The sequence below is a fragment of the Pan paniscus genome, chromosome 12, assembly GCF_029289425.2.
Source record: "Pan paniscus chromosome 12, NHGRI_mPanPan1-v2.0_pri, whole genome shotgun sequence".
In the NCBI taxonomy this organism is placed as follows: domain Eukaryota; kingdom Metazoa; phylum Chordata; class Mammalia; order Primates; family Hominidae; genus Pan; species Pan paniscus.
In genome coordinates this window covers 14,075,489-14,100,496 of record NC_073261.2, presented here as the reverse complement: position 1 = coordinate 14,100,496, position 25,008 = coordinate 14,075,489, and the positions used below count along the sequence as shown (strand labels likewise).

Sequence of the window (25,008 nt, the reverse complement as noted above, 5' to 3'; positions counted from 1 at the left end):
TAAGTTTATTGGAATATAACCCCATAATATATAATCTTTCTTTTCCATACATATGATATTCTTTAAGGATATTCAAAAATCTGGAAACAGTTACCTCTATGGAGATAAATGGTAGTGGGTTGGGAAACTTTTAACAGTATATGCTTTTGTACCTTTTGCATTTTGAATCAAATGAATGTATAATCTACATAAAATATTAAGATTAAAAGTTCACCGAATAACTTATCAGGAGTTTGGTGAACATAAGGGAAGGCCACCTATGGTGGCTGTATTTTATTCAGTGTTGGTCACTGTTGGGCACTTCATAGAGCTTATTTCATTTCATCCTCACAGGCGCCGTAGGAGGAAGGGGCCCCAGAGGGATTCATGGTTAGAATAGCAGAGTAGGAGCATTTGGCAGCTATATTCTGTGTAGGTGATAACTTTAAAGATATTTTTGTTATAAAATGTTTCAAACATACAAAAAATATAGAGAAGCAGTTTTCTATAGTTATTAAATATTCTTAATGGGTAGTCACAGAAATTATCATCCAAAGTGGGATATTCTTGAGAGAAAAAGGAGGTTCTATTTATAATTATGGTGGGATAACAAACTTAAGATGAACAGCTCTGGACAAACTGGGTTGTATGGTCCCTGGAAAACAAGGATTACTGTAAATGTGAGTCCCGCCTTGTGCTTCTCTCTGTCCCACCAAGAAAATATGATCTTGATACAGATGTTCATTGTGTCAAGGCAACCATGGCAACCATGATCTAGATACACTGTTCAAGTTTTATGCTGATCCTACCTATATATGTCTCAGGAACTTTCCAGAGTTTCCTTTGAGTGCTTCTAAATTTTGCATAAATGGTATGTTGTCCCTTGTCTCTTTTTAAAACCAGTAAGCCATTTTCCCTTCTTTTCCTGGAAAATTAAAGGAACAAAGACCAGGAAATAACAACGTATTAGCTAAGGTTCTGTTGATTGAAAGCAACAGAACCTAATTCTGGCTAGCTTAAACCATGCTAGGATTTAATGAAGAATACTGCAGAATCTTAGATATCTTATGACTGGGAAAGAGGAGGTTCAGGCAGTTCCTGGGATGTCAGCAACAGGTAGCTGTCAATTAACTACCCCCACACCACCCACTGCTGCCATCATCAATATAGCACACCACGATGGCTCCAAGCCTCTGTACGTCTGGGTTCCGGTGTTCAAATCCTAGAGACAGCAAGAGAAATCCCATTGAGTCAGGGATCCTTCCCTGGGTCACACTCCCTGCATATGGTCAGAAATGCAGGATTATGTACTAAAGACACAGCTAAAGAGGACCCACTTCACCGTTTTGGGACCATTTGCAGGGGAGGCAAAATTGTGAGCTACTCACTTAAAGAGGTGATAACCATAAGTTTGCAGGAAAAAAAAATTGGAGAAGAGAAGGATAACACTATCCTACGGTTTCTTCTGAAATTGGACGAAGGGAACAGCATTTCCATTTGGAAATTCTCTCCTGGCATTTCAATATTTATGGATTCTGAATTCTGAGAAATATCAGTTGAGAAATTAGGAAAATGGGAAGGAACATTCTAATTTTCCTGTGAAAATTACAGCTTAATAGTATAGAGAACTTACTGGCTTGAAGAAATGCACTGATTTCAAATCAAGCAAGATGAGGAAGCACTGACATGTGGAGATGAAAGTTAAGGTGAACAGGACAGGAGCAGTAAAGGAGCCTCAGTCAGACTTTCTTGTATCTGTTGCTGTGTTACAAGTGTGTGTTCATGGCCTTGTCCACTGCTAACAGTGAACCATTTCTGCAAATAAATATTAATGTGTTCATAGGCATAGTATATGTTTTACAAATCCTATGAGAGGTTTTCTAAGCAATGCCAAGTTTTAGAAACAAAATATGCCCTTAAATCGGCCATTTTGACAGTTGCTTCTTTCTAGTGCTATTCATCTTGCCAGGAGATCAGAATGTTATGTTATTTAAATGGTATTGGAGGGGATGATTGATGCCTTGTTTAACAATGTCATGTAAACAACGATTAAAGCATTAAGTATTTGTGGTGTTACCTTTCAATCTTTAAAGGACTTTTCTTTAGCATTTATTTTGTGATAATATTCATTTCTTTTTAATGTTTTCTCTATTAATGCTATTGGATTTTATAATCTTGTTACAATATGTTGGCTCATAATAATAATAAATCATCATTTGTTATCATATCTCTTTAAAACAGAAGACTACTAAAACTTTTCATATAATCCTGTTACAGAACAAAACGACTATTTGCTTGTTATTATAGTCACTTATTATTTTTCAAAAACTTGTAAGTGAAGTGTTATTAAAATCATATGAATTTGGGAATTCCCAAGCATTCTCAGAAATTCTATTTCCTTGTTCCCAAATCCCAATGATTAATATCTGCCAGGAGTCGGAAAACAGTGAAAGGAAGTAACATCCTATGTTGGATACCTGGTAGGGTTAGTGAAGAAATGTTATTGCTGAGCACTGAGTTACGCTCACGAATGATGCCATTAAGGAAGTCACGCTTGTTGAAAGGAACGCAGATACACAAAGAGTTTTGCTGCTGTCTGTTGGATAAGAACCCCCTGGTCGATTTCAGCTCCTACTGCAAGTTACAAAAATCAATCCAATGATAAATGAAAAGTGACCAGTGTGCTGGGAAATAACTTATTTTTTGGCTTCAGAGGAAATTTTAGAAACAGTGCCAAGTGAAACGTAAAAACAAACTACGAAGACGTTCATGAATTTCCCTCTGAAGCTGACAGCCGTATTTTAGCAGATGGAACTCCTACTATTAGCCCAACTCTTGGGTTGAAACAGTGTGTCCAGGAAACCCTATGTTAAAATGCAATGTGTTGGGGATATTGTTCCTCTATTTGCTTGAGTTAATTTTCAAATTAGTGTACTCTTGCTTAGCTGTGCTCTGAGGGAATGAACAAAAGATTGGTAAACTCTGATGGAGAACACTGGTCAGGCAGGGCACATAGAATCCCTGGGGATGGTGGTTCCTGACAAATGGGGGAGGAGGACCTGAGCCAGGCTTGGGCTGGGCTGGAGGAACATGAAGATGGGATCTACTCACAACCCCCAAAACTGACGGGTCCTGGTAACACATTATTTCACCCTCAGCCATGCAAATTCATTATTTTTATGGATAAAATAGCTTTAAAAAACTAATTTACATTGAAATGTTAAAATATTTCTATAGAGATTAGAAATATTTATATAGAGGTTATTGGGAATCCCCTCCTAAAGCCCAAACATAAAAACTACCAGAAAAAAAAAAATTCCGTGTAGGCTAAGATTGCAAATGACTGATGGAATGTAATTTAAATTAAACATGGAAAATATATTTCCTCTTTAATAAAGATCTAAATTCTATTCTTTTTAGGAGCCTTCAGAAATGAAATTCAACTATTAAAAAAAGTATAGAGAAGCCTTTAGAAAAGAAACTTTTCTTTTGCTGTATTATATATTAAAGAACTTTGAAGAGAATAGTTCTAAAGTGTTTAATAATCGATTACACTGATGTTTCTAGGTATTGTGAGGAACACCTAGAAATTAAATCTTCATCTTTGGCAGATCAGAGGCCTATTATTTTTAGGTAAAACAATTAAAATCTGCTTTTAATAAATCACAAATTTTGCAAGTTAGCCATTAATAGTAAGTGCTTTTCAAAGTTTGGCCCAATACATGAAAAAGCCCGAAAAACATACCTGCATTAGTTTTGCCCACCACCTTCTTATGCTGGCCTCAGGAGATTTATTAAACAGCATTCAGTATTTTAGGTAGGCTGGATGTGGTGGCTCATGCATGTAATCCCAGCACTTTGGGAGGCTGAGGTGGGAGGATGGCTTGAAACCAGGAGTTCAAGACCAGCCTGGTCAACCTAGTGAGCCCCTCGGTCTCTCTGAAAAGAAAAAAAATTTAGGTATCCTGTGGCTACCTCCAAAAACAAACTCCAGAGGAACTGAATTTTTTTTTTATTTCATGTGTTGGGATAATGGCTTCTTTTGCAGTTACTTACGAAGAATTTAAGGGTCAGTAAAAATATTTTTTCATCCTTAATAATATGAATTCTCTAATTTGTGTGTGATATAATGCTAGATATTGTGCCAAAAGTGTTACATAGACATAATCCATGCCCATTTTCAAAGATAATACTAATATAGAGAATAAGAATCATTATTATTGTAGTAATTATTATTTTAGTAATAGTAGTAATAATCAAAACAATTACATCAAACACTTATTAAACCCTTATTATGTGATAGGTACTGTGTAAGCAATTTCCACATATTAGCTCCTTAAATGTGATCACTAACCCCATGAGGTAGGTAGCATTATGTCCATTTTATAGATGCAGAAACTGAGCTTTGAAGAGGGAAAGCAACTTGCCCAAGGCCATGCAGGCAGTCATTGATAAGGGTGGGGAGCGAGAAGTTGAAGTCTGAGATGTAAGTTCACAGACACGAGTACACAAACACGTACAAGATACTCGTATGACATGTGGGCTTGCTTGAAATATGTAATTGACTTTCTCCAGCACAAGAAAGTGTTTGGACAGATTTCAAAGGGATCTCACACCTCCTTAGAGGACTGCCCTACGACATTTTTCCGTGTGCTTTTCTGCCTCTTGTCCTATACTTTTGGCATTTCTTCTGCTCTTAGAGGCAATGAGTCAACAGCATATTTTTAGCACCTCCTGTGTGCATAAAAGTGGCCCCTGGCTAAATGGGAGTGTATAACTACCATGGGCCAAATCAGTGTGCTTTCCTGTTAGCCAGGGGATTATAGAAGAACACGCTCCCCTGATTCCAACAGAACTTGCTGCCACTCTGATGTCTTCATTGTAAGGCCTCTAAATGAATGTTCAAGAAATTCATGTTAAAGGCACGTGTCGTATGTGTAACTTGTAAACATTTGTGTACTTGTCTCTGTGTCCTTACACCTCAGGCTTCAACTCTTGTTTTTACCTTTATCAATGACTACCTGTGTGCTGTGTGGCTTTGGACCAATTGCTCACCCCCTCTAAAGCTCAGTTTCTGCATCTGTAAAATGGATATAATGCCATATATACATAGATATAGATATACATACACCAATATATATACACACATATATATGTGTGTATATACATATATATATAATATACAAACTGAAATATATAGTTATATAAATATTTCAGTTTAAGTTTCAAAAATCACTGGAGGGTATTTTTATAATACCCTTCAGCAATTTTACCTGCTGCCTTTGCACATTCTGGTGAATTTCTAAATGGAAGTCTGATAGAGATTAATCTTTTAATGTATCATAAATAAAAAAGAAAATCACAGAATGATGTAGCTGGAGAGGACCCTGGGGATCTAGTGTTTCATGAAAGATTAATGTCCTTGATCTGTTTGTAAGTGTTTTGGAAAAATCTTCCATGGTCAAATAAAACTTGGCAATGTTGGATTAAAGTAAAATAGGTTTCTTTTTTCCTGAAGAACTTCATAGTCTGTAATATGCTAATATGTTTTGTGAATCTACAAGGAATGAAGTGTTTCAATGCTTATTTTACCCAGATTCTCATTTTGGGACAGGCTGGTCAAGCTGAGTCAGCTAGTATATTCTCTAGATGGAGATGATGGCTGATGCCTTTTTGAGAGCAAGAGAGTCCCCAGAGGAAGCAAGGGTATATCAGTTGCTCCATTTCATGCCAAGGATCCTCAGTCTTTAGAGGCTCAGAGAAGGCTGAAAGGCTACTCTAGGCTATCAGGGCTACCATTCATTGTGACCCATGCTACAGAGAAGCTTTGAGCTCAGTGCAAAGGAGTGACCAGCCCTTGAGAATCAGGAAAATTTATTTATTCCTTACCTAGTCCACTGAGGACATACAAGGAATGGGGCAGGGGAGTGTCACCAGCTATGGTTACTAGCTATTCTGATTCTCTTTCATTAAGAAAACTGGTCCCTGTGAGTTTAGATTGGGAAGCACCAGGTTAAAAAAATTTTAGGCCAGGAGTGGTGGCCACTGTACTCCAGCCTGGGTGACAGAGTGAGAATCTGTCTTAAAAAAAAAAAAAAAAAGTTAAGTGATGTCTTCTGTTGAGGACCTCTCAGAACTTTTAATATGAAAGTGTGCATTGTGAAGAATGGGAGTAGAGTGTACAGGAGTTTTAAAAGCTACTTGGTCATGAAACTCTTGCTTTGTGCAGGATTCGAGGGGCACTAACATTCTGAGGAAAATATTTTGGGAAACATTGATCTAATCCAAACTTCTCATTTTACCAGCAAACAACTGTGGGGCCCTCTAAGTTTCCTTTCTCCATCATTGTGACAAATTCATTGGAATTAATTCAATTAAACCTGGGGTCAGCTTTGAAGAGATTTATTTAGCAGGTAAATCTGTTTTGTACATTTTGAGGGAGTTCTGAGTTTCCAGAGTCAAAAACCACAGATCAATTTAACCAACCTTTATGGAATATCACCTATGGCCCAAAGACCCTTTAGCTACAGTGATGGTCTACAAAAATATAAAGTGTAATTCTTGCAATACAGGAGATTAGTAATAATGGTAAATATAATGATGATGACACCATGAATAGCTAACATTTATTGAATGCCTTTCTATTAGTCAGGCACTTTACTAAGTATTTTAATCCTCCCAACAATTTATGAGGTAGGGATTATAATAATTCCCATCTTATAGTGAGGACACTGAGGTTAGGAAATTATCCTAGCCTAAATGTTAAGTATAAGCATGAATAGAAAGGTGTTATCAGCCTATAAGACATTCCTTTATGAGTGATACAAAGTCCTATATAAATTCAGAGAAAAGAAAAGTGGTTTTAGAAATCCTTGATCAGTGAGTGTGAAGCATGTGGTGGCCCGGTTACTGTTTGGTTGCCCATCTGTCCTCCCTCTGGGGATCAGCACCCCCTTACTTTGGAAGAATTGTTCTCCTTTTCACTGTAAGGTTCTTTCTGGCTATGCGATGGGGCACATTGCCTCAAACTAGCCCTGTTCCAGTCTTTGAGAACCTTGAAATTGGAACCAAGGGAAGAGGATTGCCTCTTGAATGGTAATTCTCTAAAATCTAGTCTGAGGTGCTGGTGCCTAATCCCTGGGTCTGTGGAAGGAGCTGGGCTGTGAGAGGGGAGAATGATGTTGATGTCAAGAGAGAGGCAGGTGCTAGGAGCAGAGAGATGGAGGCCTGGAGGGTTTCTGGGCTTCTCTGAGGCTTAGGGTTTGGATCATTGTCTTCGTTACTGGAACAAAGGATTTACCATACCTGCTCTTCTGGGAATGAAACTGTCCTGCTTTGCAAAATAAAGTGTCATTAGAAAGAGATCTTAAAAACCCCACACCATAGACAGGTGCACAGATCCGTAGAAGTGTTAAAGTTCTGTGTGTTGGATGCTAAGCCAAGACTCTTAAGTATGTTCTAAAGAGAAACTGGTGTGTGTAGGCTGTGCACTCCCAGGGAGATAAAAAGTTAGGAACTTTATGGGTTGGGCTTGGTGGCTCCCACCTGTAATCCCAGCACTGTGGGAGGCTAAAGTGGGCAGATTGATTGAGCTGAGGAGTTCGAGACCAGCTTAGGCAACATGGTGAAACCCCATGTCTACAAAAGCTACAAAAATTAGCTGGGCGTGGTGGCATGTACCTGTAGGCGGGAGGATTGCTTGAGCCCAAGAGGGAGAGGGTGAAGTGAGCCATGATTGTGCCACTGCACTCCACCTGGGTGACAGGAACTTTCTGGGGAATGGGATCTTGGAGACTGAGTAGAGACTATAGGAAAAAAAAAAAAAAACTACCTCCCCAACTGGCCACAGTATTCTTTTAAAAAAATGTTAATTGACAAATTAAAATTGTATGTATTTACGGAGGTATAATGTGATGTTATGATATATGTATACATTGTGGAATAATTAAATCCAGAGAATTAATAGATTCATCACCTCAAAACCTATCTTTTTTGTGGTGAGAACATTTGAAATTTATTTTCTTAGCAATTTTGAAATACACAATACTTCATTGTTAACTACAGTCACCATGCTGTGCTGTAGATCTCAACAAAATGTATTCTTCCGGTCTCAACTAAAACATTGTACTCTTTGACAACATTTCCCCATTCCTCTCACCCCCTCCAAAAACACCCATTCTTTATGTTGAAGAGAATGGCTAAAAAGTCCCAGCAGGTTTCAACTGACGGCTTCAGTGGTTGTCCCATCACACTTCAATGTTATTAATAGAAAGGGGAGGGGCAATACATAATTCGGACAGGCGGAAAGTACCATTGTAACCACTTTCCTGACTTCACAGAAAAAGTCCTCTTGTTTTCATCTGTAAAATGGGAACTGCGTGAATACCATTCTTCTTTTCTTCAGCCTCCAAAGAAAAAACAGATGCAAAGCCTTTTATCAATTGCAAAACATTATACAATGTGTGTTATTACTCACAGTTGTCTTACTGTGACCAAACAATTTATAAGCCTGTGGCAAGTCAGCCTTACTCTGAGGAAGTGGACAATATTTGGGGAAGGAGAAGCAGCAGGATCTTTCAGGACAGTAGCCTTGGTGGGTCCAAAAATTCCTTGAGCAAAATGGGAGACAAAACTTTCTTCCTGCTTTGGGGTTTATCCTGTTAGTCTTTTCTCTCTTCACTCCTATTTTCTATGGAGAATTTCCTGGTTTTGGAGTTTGGGTGCGTTTTATGGAGAGGAGGCAGAACATCTTTAGCTCCAGCAGAATGAAAGGATACATGCAAAGGAACCTAGCACAGTATGTGGTACCCAGTTCCCCTTTAACTTGGCTTTATTCATTCACTCCTGGTAGGGCATTAATAAGGGATTTAGCCCCCTCCTATTGAAAACGATTAATTCAGGGAAGAGTTCAGGCAGTGTGGACAGATACAGTGTAGGCCAAGCCTGTTTCTAAGGCAGGAGCTGGGTAGGGAGGGTGAGAAGGGCGAGAAGAATAGGGAAATATGTGTTGTCTGTGTTGCTGCTGTTGCAACCACCACAACAAACAAACAAGTGAAAAAAAAAAAAAGAATTGTCCATACCGGAAAGTGTGCTGTTTTGGAGGAGGCTGGGGAAAGTGTAGATTGCTCGAGTGGGTCCTGTTGGATTGAAGTCTGACAGTGGTGATTCCCTTCAACAAATGGTCGGGGTGGGAGGGTACACACACACACACACACACACACACACACACACCCCACACACAGCGCCCAGCCTCCGATTTCAGCGCTGGCAGGAGATAACCATTCTTAGCTCGCCTTTCCAGGGTTATTTTTGGCTGAGGCTGTTCGCTGATGGCAAAAGGTTTCAGCCCCCTCCCAAATCCCTCCCCGTGCTTGTTCTAAAGAGAAACTGGTGCGTGTAGGCTGCGCACTCCCAGGGAGACAGGGAGACGGGCCTGGCTCCGGAGAGGAACCCGGACTCTGCCCAAAGTCTCGCCGCCCGCCGGCTGTTTTCTGGCGGAGGGTGTGCCCCGGAGGGCGGCGATCGCGCGTGAAGGCTGGGGCCAGGGGCGGGTGCAGGCGTCACCGGGGTCGGGCTAGCAGGCCCTGGAATCAGGCTTTTTGGACACCCCTAAAGTGAGTCCCACTTGGGGAGAAACTGAGGGCACCTCGGGCAGTCTGGCAGCGGAGAAGGTGGGCGGGAGAAAACTTTACAGGAAGGCAGAAGCAATCTCCACCGAGGGAGTCAGCGAGCGGCCGCGCGGAGAGGAGGGGCGGGCGGTCCCCAGGCGGGTGGGCGCAGGGCGCAGGGTGCCGACCTGCCGGAGAGGGGGCCCGGGCGCGAGGCGGAGTGCCGGTGCGCGGCCAGGTTGGCGGAGGCCCCCGGCAGGCTGCAGATTCCCTCCGGCCCCGGGAGCCTCAGCAGGACCGGCCAGGAGGCGCCACGGAGGGGAACCCCATCCCGGTGCTGACAGTGCCCACCGCGCCCTACGAGGACCGGCGGCCGGCCGGCGGCGGGGGTCTGCGGTGACCTACCGGCCTCTTCGAGGGCCAGTGCAACTACCTGCCCAACTTCTTCCAGAGCGTGCTGTCGTCCATCGACCTGCGCGACCGTCAGGGCTGCACCACGGTGGTGGGCAGCGACGGCAGGTACTTTAGCAGGACGGCCATCGAGATCATGGTGCAGATGTCCACGGCCAATGGGGTGAGTGTCCGGATGCCCCTCGCTTCCCGCCGCGCCGCCGCCATGCCCTCTCCTAGCCCTTGTCCCCCTGCTGCCTCCGGGCCCAGCTGGGAGGCCCCTGCCTGGCCCCGGCTTTGCTTCCTCACTCCCGCGTCCTCACCCTCCAGTGCCCCAATCCCGCCGCGCTCGCAGCCTCCCCGGTGCACCCCGGACACTGGGTTCTATTAGTACCCACCGCCCCCAAAAGCCTTGAGGGGTGTCCGTCGTTCCTGGAGCCACTCCGGGCGCCCTGGACTCTTCTCCGACTCTGCACACATCCCGCACCTGCTCATTTTTCTTTCGGACATTCTCTTACCCGGCCCTGTAGATTCCAAGGCAGCTCCCAGTTTTCCATATTGTTTCCAACGCGTTCACTGCCCACAGTCCTCACACAAACTTCTTTCCCAGGCTCACAACATAGTCCCTCTGCCCCGTGCCCTTTTTGCAATAATCTGCCAGTGCCCTAAGTCTTAGCTCTGCCTATTTAACAGTAGTGGTGTCTCAGAACACACACACACACACACACACACACACACACACACACACACACACACACACGAACCCTGACATATTTGGCAAGAGTAGGCCCTGAAGGTTTTTAATATTTTGGTTCTTTAACCCAGTGGAATTACTGAATGATTTATTTAATTAGGGTAGGGATGGAGTGGATCCATTTGTTTGATGCTAAACAGCCTGAGCTCGCAGTTCCCAGGGGGCATATCTCTAAATGGTCTGAAATGAGATTTGCAGTGGTTTTCTTAATGCAATTCCCAACTTCTCTCCAAATGCCTTTTGACATTTGACAACATTTCATGCCTCTTCCCCTTTCGCTTTTCATCCTTGTTTTCTCTCCCTTCTCCCACGACCTCGGTAGTCTTCTGCAATCCAGATTCTCAGACTTCGGGTTTTTCTCCCTCTGCCCCTTTCCTCTCTGTCCTATAACTAGAAGCACCTTTTGGCATAGACCCGTATCCCAGTTTCCTCTTTCCCAGGTCCAGCAGCATCTCAAGGACATCTACAAGAGGGATACCTAACTTCAGGGGTCTCTGAATGATATGTGGGAAACATCGTCTAAAAAAGTAATTTTATCCTTATTCATGCAACCAGACCCACACTCATAGAACTTTTCTTTAAGGGGAGTGTCTTGCAGATGTATAAATGAGTGTTAACACCTTTAAAAGCGAAACTGAACATTTCCCTGGCATTTGAATTCCCTCCTTCCTTCCCAACCCTCTCCTTTTCATTTTCTCATTTATTATTAAAAACATTTTTAATGGATCTCCATGCTTCATATTTATCTACTATAATTCCTCCTTCTCGGTGTTGCAGGGATGGGGAAAGAGGATTTTTTAAAAAACACAATAAAAAGCAATTGGGAGAAACAGGGCCAGTGGTGTTGGGGTGGGTAGTGGAATTGTGATTTTTGACTCCAGTAGACAATGATGCTGGATATATGGGGTTTGATTTCTCTCTGGCTCCTCACTTGAGATTGATGAAGTTTGGCTAGAATCAGGGAGTTGAAGAGAGGTTGACAAATGGTCTTTCACTCTTCTCTGACAGGCTGTTCCTGTGGAGTGATGGAGAATAATGAGCCTTGGGAGAGCTATGGGAGCTCTCATACTCCTTCCCGAGCCAATTTTTTAGGGAGTGAGAGAAACATGGCCTGTCCAATACTTGTTGTGGGTCAGGATATTTTTGAAGCTACGGTTGTTGATTTGCATGGGAAAATTATTATGTCTTATTATTTCTTGTCCCACTTTACCATAAGGGCTCCTCAGCTTCTCACTTCAATGGGTCTTCCATGACAAACACACTTTATTAACTCTAAGAGTGGAATTTATTTTAACAGATAATTAGCATAGGTCAATATATGCTTAAAATAGAGTCAAATTAAACCTACTAGCTGTTATAAAGGACAGATGACAAAATCCACATAGAAGCATCGACTCTTAAATAATCTGAAAGTACTACTTCTAAGAGGGGCGGGCATGGGTGAAGGGAATGGTGGACATGTTTCAGAATTTCAAATGCCAACTTTAACCAATCGTTTCCTCATTTTGTTCACCTTCTTGGGGGCTTATGCTAAAGTGAAGTGAATAGCCATAAGGCTGGCTTCAGGAGAAAGGTGGTCTAAAAGAACTGGATAATTATAAGCAAAATTGGTCTCGAATGATTGAAAATTGATGAGAATGTGCTTGTCTCCTGATTTGGCATCCTGAGTTAGACTCAGGAATACTGAACATGGATCCCAAAGGCTTTGGTCTTTTTTGATATCCTATTGGATAATCATAAGCAGGCTAGAAAAATAGGAAACTAGAATTTATTCTCTTTGAACTGACAAATCTGACCAGTGGGCTGCATTCTCTATATCTGAAAAATCTTGGTTTTGATTGAAAAAGTTAATTTTACAAAGCAATTTTCTTTTTTTTAATTAAATTTCATTTTTTTGACACAGGGTCTCACTTTGTTGTCCAGGCTGGAGTGCGATGGTACAGTCTTGGCTCACTGTAGCCTTGACCTCCCCAGATTCAGGTGATCTTCCCACCTCAGCCTCCTGAGTAGCTGGGGCTATAGGTGCACACCACTACGCACAGCTGATTTTTGTGTTTTTACTACTCATAGGGTTTCTCTGTGTTGCCCAGTCTAGTCTCAAGCTCCTGATCTCAAGAGATCTGCCTGCCTTGGCCTCCTAAAGTGTAATGAACCACCATGCCCAGCCTACAAAGCAATGTTCTAGGAAAAACTACAGTTACTCTTTGATTATGTAATTGCTGGAGAAGAAAAGCATGGCATTTCTAAAATGATGAACTATATTACTTATATTTTAATATCTCATAAAGTTTGAAATAGACATTTCAAACATAAACATGTATAAAAATTTTTATAAATTAAAAATATAAAATCAAAAACATTTTACAATTATTTTATTATAAAATTATTATAGAATCAAAAACATTATAAATTTAAACAACATTTTAAAAAATTTATTTTGTGATTTCCCATGGAGTGATGGAGAATAATGAGCCTTGGGAGAGCTATGGCAGCTCTCATACTCCTTCCTGGGCCAACTTTTTTAGGAAATGGGAGAAATATACCCTGTTCAATGTTTATTGTGGGTCAGGATATTTTTGAAGCTATAGTTGTTGATTTGCTTCAAACTTTAAAAAAATTATTATAAAATTATGGGATGTAAAAAAATTTATTATAAAACTTTGAAATTTTCAAACTTTCAGAAAAGCAGAGAGATGAGATTAATGGCACTCACAGGCAAGCATAGAACATAGATGGTAAACATTTTGCTATATTTGTGTCGTGACTATTTTTTGCTTGTGTTTGAAAGTATATTAAAGAAAATGATATTTTACCCCTAAATTCTTTAGTACAGATTTCTAAAAAAATAAGAACATTTTCCTGTATAGTTACAAAATCATCTTTTCAAACAAAATAAAAAATGGCTTTTTTATATCATTTATTACCCAGTCCACATTCAGATTTCCTCAATTATTATGAAATGTCCTTTTATTTTTTGAGACAAAGTCTTGCTCTTTCACACAGCCTGAAGTGCAGTGAAACAATCATAGCTCATTGCAGCCTCAAACTCCTGGGCTCAAGTGATCTTCCTGCCTCAGCTTCCTGAGTAGCTAGGACTATAGGTGCACACCACCATGCCCAGCTAATTTATTGTTTTTGTAGAGATGGAGGTCTTACTACGTTGCCCAGGCTGGTCTCAAACTCCTGGCCTCAAGTGATCCTTCCAGCTTGGTCTCCCTGAAATATCTTTTGTGGCTGGTTTGTTCAAATTAGTTTCTTCTAATCAAGGGATACACATTGCATTTGATTATTTAGCTCAAGACTTTTTTAACCTGGAAAATACCCATACTCTTTGTTTATGTATTTATTTAGTGAAATTGACTTGTTGAAAAACTAGTCAGTTGTCCTGTAGAATATTTCCCCTTCTGGAATTTTCTGGTTGCTTTTTATGGTGTCATTTAACTTTTCACTCTGTTTTTTCCTGGTTAACTGGAAGTTAGTTCTAAAGGCTTTTAGTCCTGCTATAACAAAATACCAAAAACTGGATGACTTATAAAGAACAGAAATTTATTTCTCACAGTCCTAGAGGCTAGCAAGTTTAAAATCAAGGAGCATGTGGTTTTGATATCTGGTTAGGACCAACTTTCTGGTTCATAGATTGGCCTTCTTGCTGGGCCCTCACATAGTGGGAGAGACTAGCTAGCTCTCTGGGGCCTCTTTTATAAGGGCACTAATTCCAATCATGAAGCCTCTGTCCTTATGATCTAATGACCCCCTAAAGGCCCCACCTTTTAATACCAGCACCTTTGGGGTTAGGATGTCAACATATTAATTTGGGGAAGACATACACGTTCAGCCCATTGCAAGGTTTAGTTAGATTCAGGTTCAACTTCTTTTTTTAAAGACTATTTCATAGGCAGTAATGTGTATTCACATCCCATCATTAGTGATGGTGAGATGATCGCAAGGTTAGGGTGATCACTGCCTATCTCCTCTGCTATATTCCCCCTTGGGTCAAGCCAGTAGTCTGTGACGTGAACTTTGTACCATGTGTATATTCAGTTATATTCTGTATCAATAGTTACTTGATTGTTTTAGCATTTATTAATGATCCTTGCTTGAGTTGATTATTTCATTAGGGGTTTCCAAATGGTGAATTTCTAATTCTCTAATTCTATCTACATGCTTTAGCTGGCATTTTTCTATAAGCAGACCATTTTCTTCACAACTGGGTTATTTGGCTACCCTGAAACATAGTTCCTTCCGGGAAGGCAGAACATATGTTTATTTCTGTCTTTTAAAAATTACTGGTGTTTGGAGTGAAGATTAGGTGAGTTAACTACCTCCACAGGTGACAAATGAATTTTGTTTTGTCTCACTTTTGCTTTTTTGAATATCACTGTGGCTGCTTGGATTTTTAGATTTAATTTGAATGGATTAGGGAATAAATGAGAAGATAGGTTTTATCTGTTTCTGTAGTTTTTATGTGGCTGTGTGAACTTACTTTTAAAAATTCCCAGAAATATTTTAATTCCCCTTTAAAGCTATAAACTATGTCATACTATAAAGCAAAAGAAAAACCAATCATGTGAAGAGTAAATAGTATCGTTTAAACGAATTGTGGTTAAGCTTAGTTTGTAACTAATTAGTTTTTTATTTTCTTTCTACTTTTATCTGCTTCAGAGCCTCTTCAGTGGTTTAGATCTTCTATGTGTCAAATTATTCTAATCTCTTAAAAAGTTTAAGAGCTAAAATACAACACCATGACTACAAGAATGCCTTTGTCCTTTTCTGGGTAGGTACACCTAAGGCAACTTCTTTTTCTCTTCTTTGTTCTCTTCTTCTTTCTTATTCTTAAATCATCTTCAATATTGGACAGATGACAGCACTATGCCTGCCTCAAGATGTTTCTGACTTTTTCTTCTTCTTTTTTTTTTTTTTTTTTGAGATGGAGTCTTGCTCTGTCACCCAGGCTAGAGAGCAGTGGCACAATCTTGGCTCACTACAACTTCTGCCTCCTGGGTTCCAGTGATTCTCCCAACTCAGCCTCCTGAGTAGCTGGGGTTACAGGCATGCACCACCACGCCTAGCTAGTTTTTTTGTATTTTTACTAGAGACGGGGTTTCACCATGTCGGCCAGGCTGGTCTTGAACTGACCTCAAGGGATCTGCCTGCCTTGGCCTCCCAAAGTGCTGGGATTACACGTGTGAGCCACTGCGCCCGGCCGTTTCTGACTTTTTCTAAAGTCTTCTTTCTCTGGAGATGACATTATATAATAGCACTGTTCAATAGAAGTTTCTTTGATGATGGAACTGTTCTATAATCTGCATTGTCCCAGCCACTAGCCATATGTGACTACTGTAACACTTGAAATGTGGCTAGAGCAACTGAAGAACTGAATTTTGCATTTTACTTAATTTTAATTAATTAAAATAGAAATGCAAATAACCATAAGTGGTTAGTAGCTACCATACTGGACAGCAAAGATCTATAATTCAGCATTTAAAATCGATTTTGTTTTGTTTTCAAAAATGGAGTCAGACTGTTACAACCCAAAAGAACTGTAGGTTAAATTAAGGTAAATCACCAAATACTACATACACATTTGGGAAATCCAAACCAGATTTTTTCATGTGATAACCACACCCTCTTTTGACTTTAGCCTTGGAGGTAATGGAGTATGGCAGAAAAAACCCTGTATCAGCAGCTGGAAGACTCACCTTCTTTTCCTAGCTCTGCCATATATTGACCAAAAGAGTCAAAGTCCATTCAGATGGTTGAGGGGCCTTGGAATTTTGTTTTTGGTTTTCACATACAAGTTGGAGGGCCGATGCGTTAGCCTCTTGAAATACGCAGAAACCACTTGTTTCCTCATCTAAAAATCAGGTATGACAGGATCATTTAATTATCCTGGAAATCAGATGAAGCACTGCATATGAAAGCACTTTGTAACATCGATAGCACTGGGAAATGTAAAGACCTTTTACTGAAATATAAAGGTGTATGGTCAACTGAATATATCTCAGATAGTTATGATTTGACTGTATATATTGAATATAACCTGTAGTGGGCCCCTGGGTAAACAGCTTACAGTTTTGTTGCAAGTTTTAGCCAAGAGAAGATTTATTTGTTGACTAGTCATGCCCTTTATTGGCCACATGATGATCAGCAAAGATATTAACACACAGTGCACCTTGCAGAATTCAAGAATGTCTCAGTGTCTTGTGAACTAGGAAGCTGAAATGCAGTGGTATGCAGAAGGCTGGCTCAGTAGGAGCCTTGGGAGTGTCCTCCAGATAGATGTTTGTGCAGGTTGTATTTGATTCCAGTTGGCCATGAAAAGCTGGTTGCTCTAAAGAATGAGAATATACTTGGTTTTGCATTTACTAGAACTATCTGGGGAACAAATCTTGGGGTGGAAGAAAGAAGGGAGGGAGGGAAAGCTGTGCTTCAATACCTAGGGCTTCTTTCCTGGAATGGATCTGAGAATCTGGGATTGGGTGGCTAATATCTCATCTCTAGAAGGGAGAAAGAACTGGGTGGTGATGGCTTTGTATTTTCTATTGGAGTTCACTACAGAATAGGTGAATGGAATGGGCTGCTATGATCCAGACATTAGGGAGGACAGGTTTGTGATACATTAGAAAACTTGAATGAGCCCTTCTATGATTCTCTCTTCCCTCTTTCTGCTTCCCGTTCTTAATCACCATCCGCAGGTTGTGGAATTAGCAAATCTATTATGTGAGCAATAGCAAACTTACAGGAGCCCTTGGCTCCATCTATCTCCCTGTTTGTGTCAGTTCCTTCTGGATGCTTTTAGTCTGTGGTCTTCATTCACTCTTTTTTTGGGGAAGTAAAAGGAGTGGGACAGATTATGAGAACAGCTGGGTCCTCCCAGTTGCTGGGGTGGTTATTTTAAGCTTTGTTTAATGTGTCCAGAGACCCAGATGGCATTTTTAACTAAGCTGCTTTATTAAATCTTGTGATAAAGCATAGTGATGTTTATTGAAAAGGCAGACACACATCAGCAACATTATGCGTGAAACTTGCTCTAAGAATTTTCTATAAAACATCTGTTCTCTTTGAGCCTTTTGTGAACTCTGGAAGTTTGCTAGTTTCTATACAGACTTGAGGACAAGAAGTTGGAACCCACTTTTGGAGATGTCCAAGCATAGGTATTGGAATCATTAGTCCTAACCCTCTCAGTTTTAAGGCCCCAGATACCCTTCTGTTAGACAACAGTAACATGAGCAAGCACTGTAATAACATTTAAACAAGATTATTTGGAAATAATGGACAAGAAAAATTAGTATAAATTGTTTGGGGATTTTAAAATTAAAGATAAAAAGCTAGGGCTTCAATGACCTGTGCCAGCCTATAGCCTTAAGAGTCAATTTGCAAACACTCAAGATTTGGCCAATATGCCTCTACTACTTCTACTTAACACAGTCAAAGGGAAATTTTTAGATTCTTTCATCTGATTTGACTCTCTTAGTTACGAATAAGAGGATATCTAGAATATATATGTGACTTGTTAAAATGAAAATCCACCTTCTCTGAGTCTTCAAATATCTTTCATATCTTACATTTTTAGTCACATCAACTTTTGAAGTCGTGTCCGTAGTTGTATGAAAAGAAAAATTTCAGGAACATTCAACCTCAAAAGTTCTTTTTCTTAGTCTGAAGTCGTAGAAGCATTTGACTTTTACTTTCTCTTTTTAAGTTTGTACTAGTAGGTATTTTGTATAAATATAATATTTAATTATTGCCTTTGTATTCCTTTTCTCTAGTAAACATCCTGGTTTTTAGCTATCAATATGTAGTTTTACATTTAGGGATTTCTAATGGAAAGAGAAAGGAATCTGAAATCAGAGGACGAGAGTTTATTCTACTTGACCAAACACATACACAATACTGGAAGGAGAGTTTTACAACAAATATTTAATATCTATGACATGTAAAACGTTTTTTGAAATCAAGAAAATTCAAACAATTCAATACAAATATCATCAATAATAACACATGAACAGGTGGCCAACCTTATTAATAACCAGAGAAATATAAATTAAAACAATCCATCAACTTGTAAAAAAGATGAAATTACCCAGAGTTGGTGTAGGTGATGGAAAATTGTCATGTTTGTATACTGTTCATAGAAGTTAAATTGACATAACTTTTTGGTCAGGCAATTTGGAAGTATATATCTAAATTAATAGAGTAGTTTTCTAATAACCTGGGAATCTCTTAATCTAAGAATCTTTACTGTAGATTTTTCTAGAACAAATGTACAAACATCTGTGTACAAGGATACTCACTGCAGCATTTTGCTAAGGAAAAACTCAGAAAAAATCTATATGTTCAACAGAGAACAGGTACATAATTTATGACACAACGGCACAATATACACCACTAAAATAAAGGATATAAATTTATATGTAGTATGAAAAAGATGTGAATGATAGCTTGTTGGTGAAAAACAGCAATGACTGGAATATTGTGTGTAACGTAATCCTGCTTTTCTGTATATAATGTAGGCATAGAAAATAGGATTGAAAGGACATAATCTAGTCAACAGTGTATATAGCTTGGGTGGAGGGGGTGTATAATGGGGAAGGAGAGTCCCTTTTCCTATCTATTCCATATACATCTCTGGATTTAAAAGATCATACATGCATATGCATTACCTTCAAAATTAAAATGATAAAGACAAAAGGAGAAGCTTTGGATTTGAATCATGATACTACTGTTTGCAACTTCTATGACCGTGGGGAAGTCGCCTAGCCTCCTGGGGTTTATTTCCTCATTTATAAAAATAGGGAAAGTAATAATACTTGTCTACATATCTTCTAGGGTTGTTGGGAGGATTGAATGTGATAATGGGTTACAGCATTATGAATTATTTATTCATATAACACAATTATTATAAAAATAGTTTGCTCTGATTAAAATAAAAGAAGGACGAGATCGTGTGTGTTTTTCAGTCCCAGTAGCTTTACTAATCAGAAAGCGCCTGCTGATGTGGTGATCACAGTTGCTTTGGTGCAGCTTCCTGTTGACTTTTGGCATTTCTCCACGCTGCTAGCTAAGGCTGAGGTGGCGACTGTGGAAGGTGTGATCTCCTCCCCCTCCCAGCACACATTTGTGTGCATACTCACACTCACGCACACACAAACACACACATGCACACTCTATCACAGTACATGAGGTGGCAGCAGCTGCTCCGGCATAGACTTTCACACAACATAAAGGGCTTTTTTGGTGTGGTCTGTGCATTATTTCCTGTTAAGCATGAGCTGAGTCAGTGCCATGCTTTTCCATGTGAAACCTTTCTGAGGCTCAGGCTGTGTTAAGAGCAAACCCTCTCCCCTCCATGCCCACCCCATGGCCCTCTACTGAAGCCAGATCATAATCTGCTCATTTCATGAGGATTTTCAAACCGAATGGACTGGGCCATGTGAGAGATCACTGAAAGGAACAGACCAAGCAGAGGCTAAGAGACTCCACGCTAATCTGCTGAGTCATCTGAAAATGCACAGCTGTGGGAGCTCACGGTGCTTTAAAGTACTTTGGCAGGATGTTTGTTCAGGGGGCCTGTTCCTGCAGCCCTGCTGAATGTTTGGTTAGGAGGCATAATCATTTTTTGGACAGGATCTCCCAAATGTAAAGTGATAGATGCTAATGTGGAATATAATACAGAAGATCCAGCTTGGATGTCATAAATAACAATAAATTGTTTAATCTTGCTGAGTTGTAAATCTATGATTGCCAGAGGTCTTTAGTTCACTGGAACATAGTATGGGGGCAGGGGCACTTAGCAAATAGGCAGTTATTATTTTCCAACCAGACAGAAACTGGTCTGATGGAATTTATCTAAAAAGGCATACACGTGTATTTTAATTGATTGTGACAATTACTCAGAGAAAACACATGGCCCTAAAGAGGCTGAGGGGTTTTTTTGTTCTACCTATAAATGTATATGTATATTCACCTATATTCTACCTATGTATAAATAAGAGAATGAGTTTTTGTTTTGGGGATATATATTTATACGTATCTATACAGATAGATATACACATACTTAATTTCTGTCTACCTATTAAGGTGCGGTGCCAGATGGAAAGTATTTTTAAGCATTTAGATAGCTTATTCTATAGCATATGTGTGCATATAGCCCCCCCATAAAGCTTTGTCTCTTTTCTGGATATATTTAACAAGAGGCTAGAACAGAGTCCAAAATGTCAGAAGTGTTTGAACATTCCATAGAAATGAAGGAGGTGTTTCCAAATGACCTATGTTTCTATGGCAATAAATAGAACTTGTGCTGCGTTGGATGGGTCAGGAGTAAGGAATATAAACAGTGTAAGTATGGCTATTCCAGGCAGAAATCTACCTTGTAAGAACAGCTTTGTGCAGTGAGCTCAACAACATTGATCAGTTAGCAGTCCGGTTCAGTACAACATTGATCAGGTAGCAAGCCGGTTCGGCAGTGCCAGTCGGAGACACAGATGGGGACAATCAAAGAAGATGCAGGTCAGGACAAGGATGCAGACATGTACCTGTCACTACCATGGACTTCAGCAGCTTCTTAGTGAGCAGGTTTATGATCAAAGAAGAAAGACATCGTTGATATGTAAGCATGTTACAATTAATTTGCTGTTTAGTTATTAGCAAACTACATCCAGTTTTTAGATTTTAGGGTTTTTTTTCTTTTTTCTTTTTTGAAACAGGTTCTTGTTCTGTCATCCAGGCTGGAGTGCAGTCGTTATCCAAGCTCACTGCAGCCTTAAACTCCTGGGCTCCGTGGATCCTCCCACCTCAGCCTCCCAAGAAGCTGGGACTACAGGTGCACGCCACCGTGGCCAGCTAATTTTTCTTATTTTTTTGTAGAGATGAGGTCTTGCTGTATTGCCCAGGCTGCTCTTGAGCTCCTGGCTTCAAGCCATCCTCCTGTCTTGGTTTCCCAAAGTGCTGGGACTATAGGTGTGACTCACCATGCCTGGCCTACATCCAGTTTAATTTATACTACAGTGTGGGTTTAGTCCTCAAACATGTTTTTGTTTTACATATAAAAATTTGAGGTAAAAGAACATTTTTACATTGGTCAATAATGGTACATTTAAACAATGTACGACTATATCCATTAAAATCGTGTTGTGCAAGAATATTCAGTGACATGGAAAGATTGACTCAAGGGCAAGTGAAACGTGTCAAGAGTCTGTTAGGTACTAGACACTGTAAACTGGGTCTTGGCTGTGTTACTTGCTTACATCCTCCATCATGTGATCTTTTAGATAACAAAATCGAGATACATAGGGATTTGGGATCTTGTGCAAAGTCACCCAGGCAGTAGGTGGCAAAGTCAATTCTTACATTCTTTCCCATTGAAAACCAAAATCTCAGCTTACCTCAGGGCACTCAACTCTGCTTTCTTGACCCACACCCAGGTAGACCCCATGGACACTTGTAGTTCTTATCCAGCTGGGGTGGTCACCTCATAAAATGGCAACAAGTGGGGCCCTTTCTTGTTCTAGTGAGTCAGACTGTATACCTTAAAGATTTCAGAGCACTTCCTATATACTGAAGTTGCCTCATTACCAGGAAGGACGTACTTCCAATTTTCACCACCTCCATTTTGCATCCAAGGAAGATTAGATTTCTTGATCTTCTCAATGAAATCTTGAGAAATGGGTGGGCCGATTGAAGAACAGGACTTGGGCCACACTTCTAGATGCCTGTGACTTTTCTGCACTTATTCAGATATTAGGAATTGATTATGAAATCCATGGTGGTTTGATGCTAATGAACTCTCATCTATCTCTCCAGCATGTGTGTAAAGACTTCCAGAGGTACAGGAAGTTGAGGATGAGCTCTCTTACTTCCATCTGGTCTCCATGTAACAAATCATATAACTGCACAATTATCCAAATGCAAATGAAGGAGTCCCTTGATGTTTGGATAACCACATTCATGCCTCGAGTTTGTTATTTCTTGAAATTGCCCTTATCCATCTCCTGTTTACCCATGGACAACACTACTTCACGGCTGGCACTCTGCAACCCATGGCAGCTTGGCTTTGGGGTTCCTTCCAGTGTTTTGTTTTTGTTTTTAACCGAGAAGACAGGAAACAGGCATCTTTGTGTATATGGCTTGCCACAGCCCTTCGTAGATGGACATGGTGGAGGCTGTGTGGTCCTGGAGAACACTTCCTCTGTGAAGCATCAGGGAAGTTTCTGTTCATTGTGTCTTCACTCTCTCCAGTTCACTTGGGGAGTGATAGGGATTATAACACAGTGAGCAGAGGATATTGGGGAATGTCATGCTTAATTTTCTTTTCTTTTTTTTCTTAAATGACATTTAAAGCTAAAAGAGAATCACAAAGGGTAAGTCTGATTTAAGACATTTCACACATGAAAGAAATCCTGCTTTCATGCGTGTTATGTCACAGGAAAAACTCATTTAGAGTCAACATTCTGCACCTACTCTGAAATTTTAGCCTGAGGGTTTAAATATTACCTCGCTGCTCTCTAGGACTTTAATTTGAGTTAATTAGAAATGGAACTCATACTAAAACTAATTTAGGAAAGAAGCTGTTGATGTTCTGAAGAAAAACAGCTGTCAGAAATAAGATCATTAAAAAACCATAGTTGTATATGGCACAAAATGTAAAGGAATAGAAATGCTGGGAGAAAGCTTTTATAGAATAACATTTTATCTTTCTTTGGACACTGTTCTAAGGCATGTGAAAGGGCATATTGATTCCCTTGGCACCTGGTATGCTCATTTATGGATGAAAAAGCCCAATGACATAATTTAGGTGAGGTTTAAGGCTTGATGGGAGGCATTGGTGCCATTAGAAGGACGGACACAAAGAGTTCTTAAGTAACGGCATCATGGGAAATGATAATTGCACACTCCTTTCTACTATGTCTTGGTTTCCCCAAGCATTTAGAAGTCACAGCTGGGTAGGAACAAATTTATCATGAGTCTGTCTGTGTGTTTGGGAATGCATATGCCTCACAGATGTGTCTGCAGGGGTCTGTGTGATAATGTTCATATATGTGATAGATGTGGACCCTGGGATCTGTATCTGTGTGGACCCTGGGATCTGTACGTGTGTGTGAGTGACAGTGGACTAGGGTCCACTTTGCCCCCTTTTCCACGTGGGAGTTGAAGGAAATGCCCCTTAAAGGCAGTAGCATCCGCTTGGGTGTGTGCACCTTCTGGAGGACTGGGTGAGGTTGCCCTTCTTCCAGCCAAAGCCAGACCCTATGGTGTGGGACGTTCAGCGGGGAGCAACAGAATGCCATGGCTTGGTCCTCCCTGGGCTGTGGTCTGGATTTCACTCAGGAATGAAAGTCAGATATTGCCTGCTTCAATGCTGTAAACATAACTAAGGATAATTATGTAAGTAGACCATCTTTTCCTTGCAAGGTAGCGGTCTGCTGCATTGACAGAGGGTTAGTATTTCTAGGACATTTTCAGAGAGTAAAATGGTACTTTAAGGGATAATCTGCTATCTAAAGATGAATTTTAAATGTTGGAGGGGGTTGTGGGATTTGGGGAAGACAATAGAATAATTTGTGTCATGGTTAATTTAACAAAGGGTTTTTGTTTATAGAATCTGATCTTCGGTGGATTTTAACAACACTCTTCTTCCTTGGCTTTTCAGATAAAGACGCAGAGCCTCAGAGAAGTTAAATGATTGATCCTATGTCAGGGGGTAGAGTCAAGACTCATACCTATGCCTTTTAACTTCAAGTTGAGTGCTTTTTCTTTATACAAAAGGGCTTCCAAAAGTTATATTTCTTTTTATCAATGACTAGATCTTGAAAGCCATACCTTTTCTGATGGCATTTATCCTGGGCTAATTGGTAGAGAGAGGGTGAACAGAAGAGAAGACATAGACACGCAGAGAAGAAAGTGACGTGAAAACAGAGGCAGAGATTGGAGTGATGTGAACACAAGCTCGGAAATATGTGGAGGCAACAGAAACTGGAAGAAGCAAGGGAGGATCCTCCCCTAGAGCCTTTCGATGAGGCAGACCCCCAGTGACACCTTGATTTTGAACTTCTGTCCTCCAGAACTGTTAGGGAATAAATTTTAATTGCTTTTAGCCACCAAGTTTATGGCAATTTGTTATAGCAGCCTTGTGAAGCTAATACAAACTTCGTATTAGATTACAAACTTTGTATTCATTTCCTAGGACTCCCATAACAAATTACCACATATTTGGTGGTTTAAAATCACAGAAATTTATTCTCTCACAGTTCTGGAGGCCAGAAGTCAAAATCAAGGTAT

The 25,008-nt window shown here is 40.2% G+C and overlaps 1 protein-coding gene across 1 annotated transcript in view; it reads left to right on the top strand.

Moving 5' to 3' along the window:
* The window catches only part of LOC129396518 (phosphoglucomutase-like protein 5), a 99,398-nt gene that overhangs the window by 22,191 nt on the left and 52,199 nt on the right, over positions 1-25,008 (top strand). The window contains 1 exon segment of the mRNA XM_055107382.2: positions 9,613-10,161. Coding sequence (XP_054963357.2) covers positions 9,613-10,161 — 549 coding nt within the window.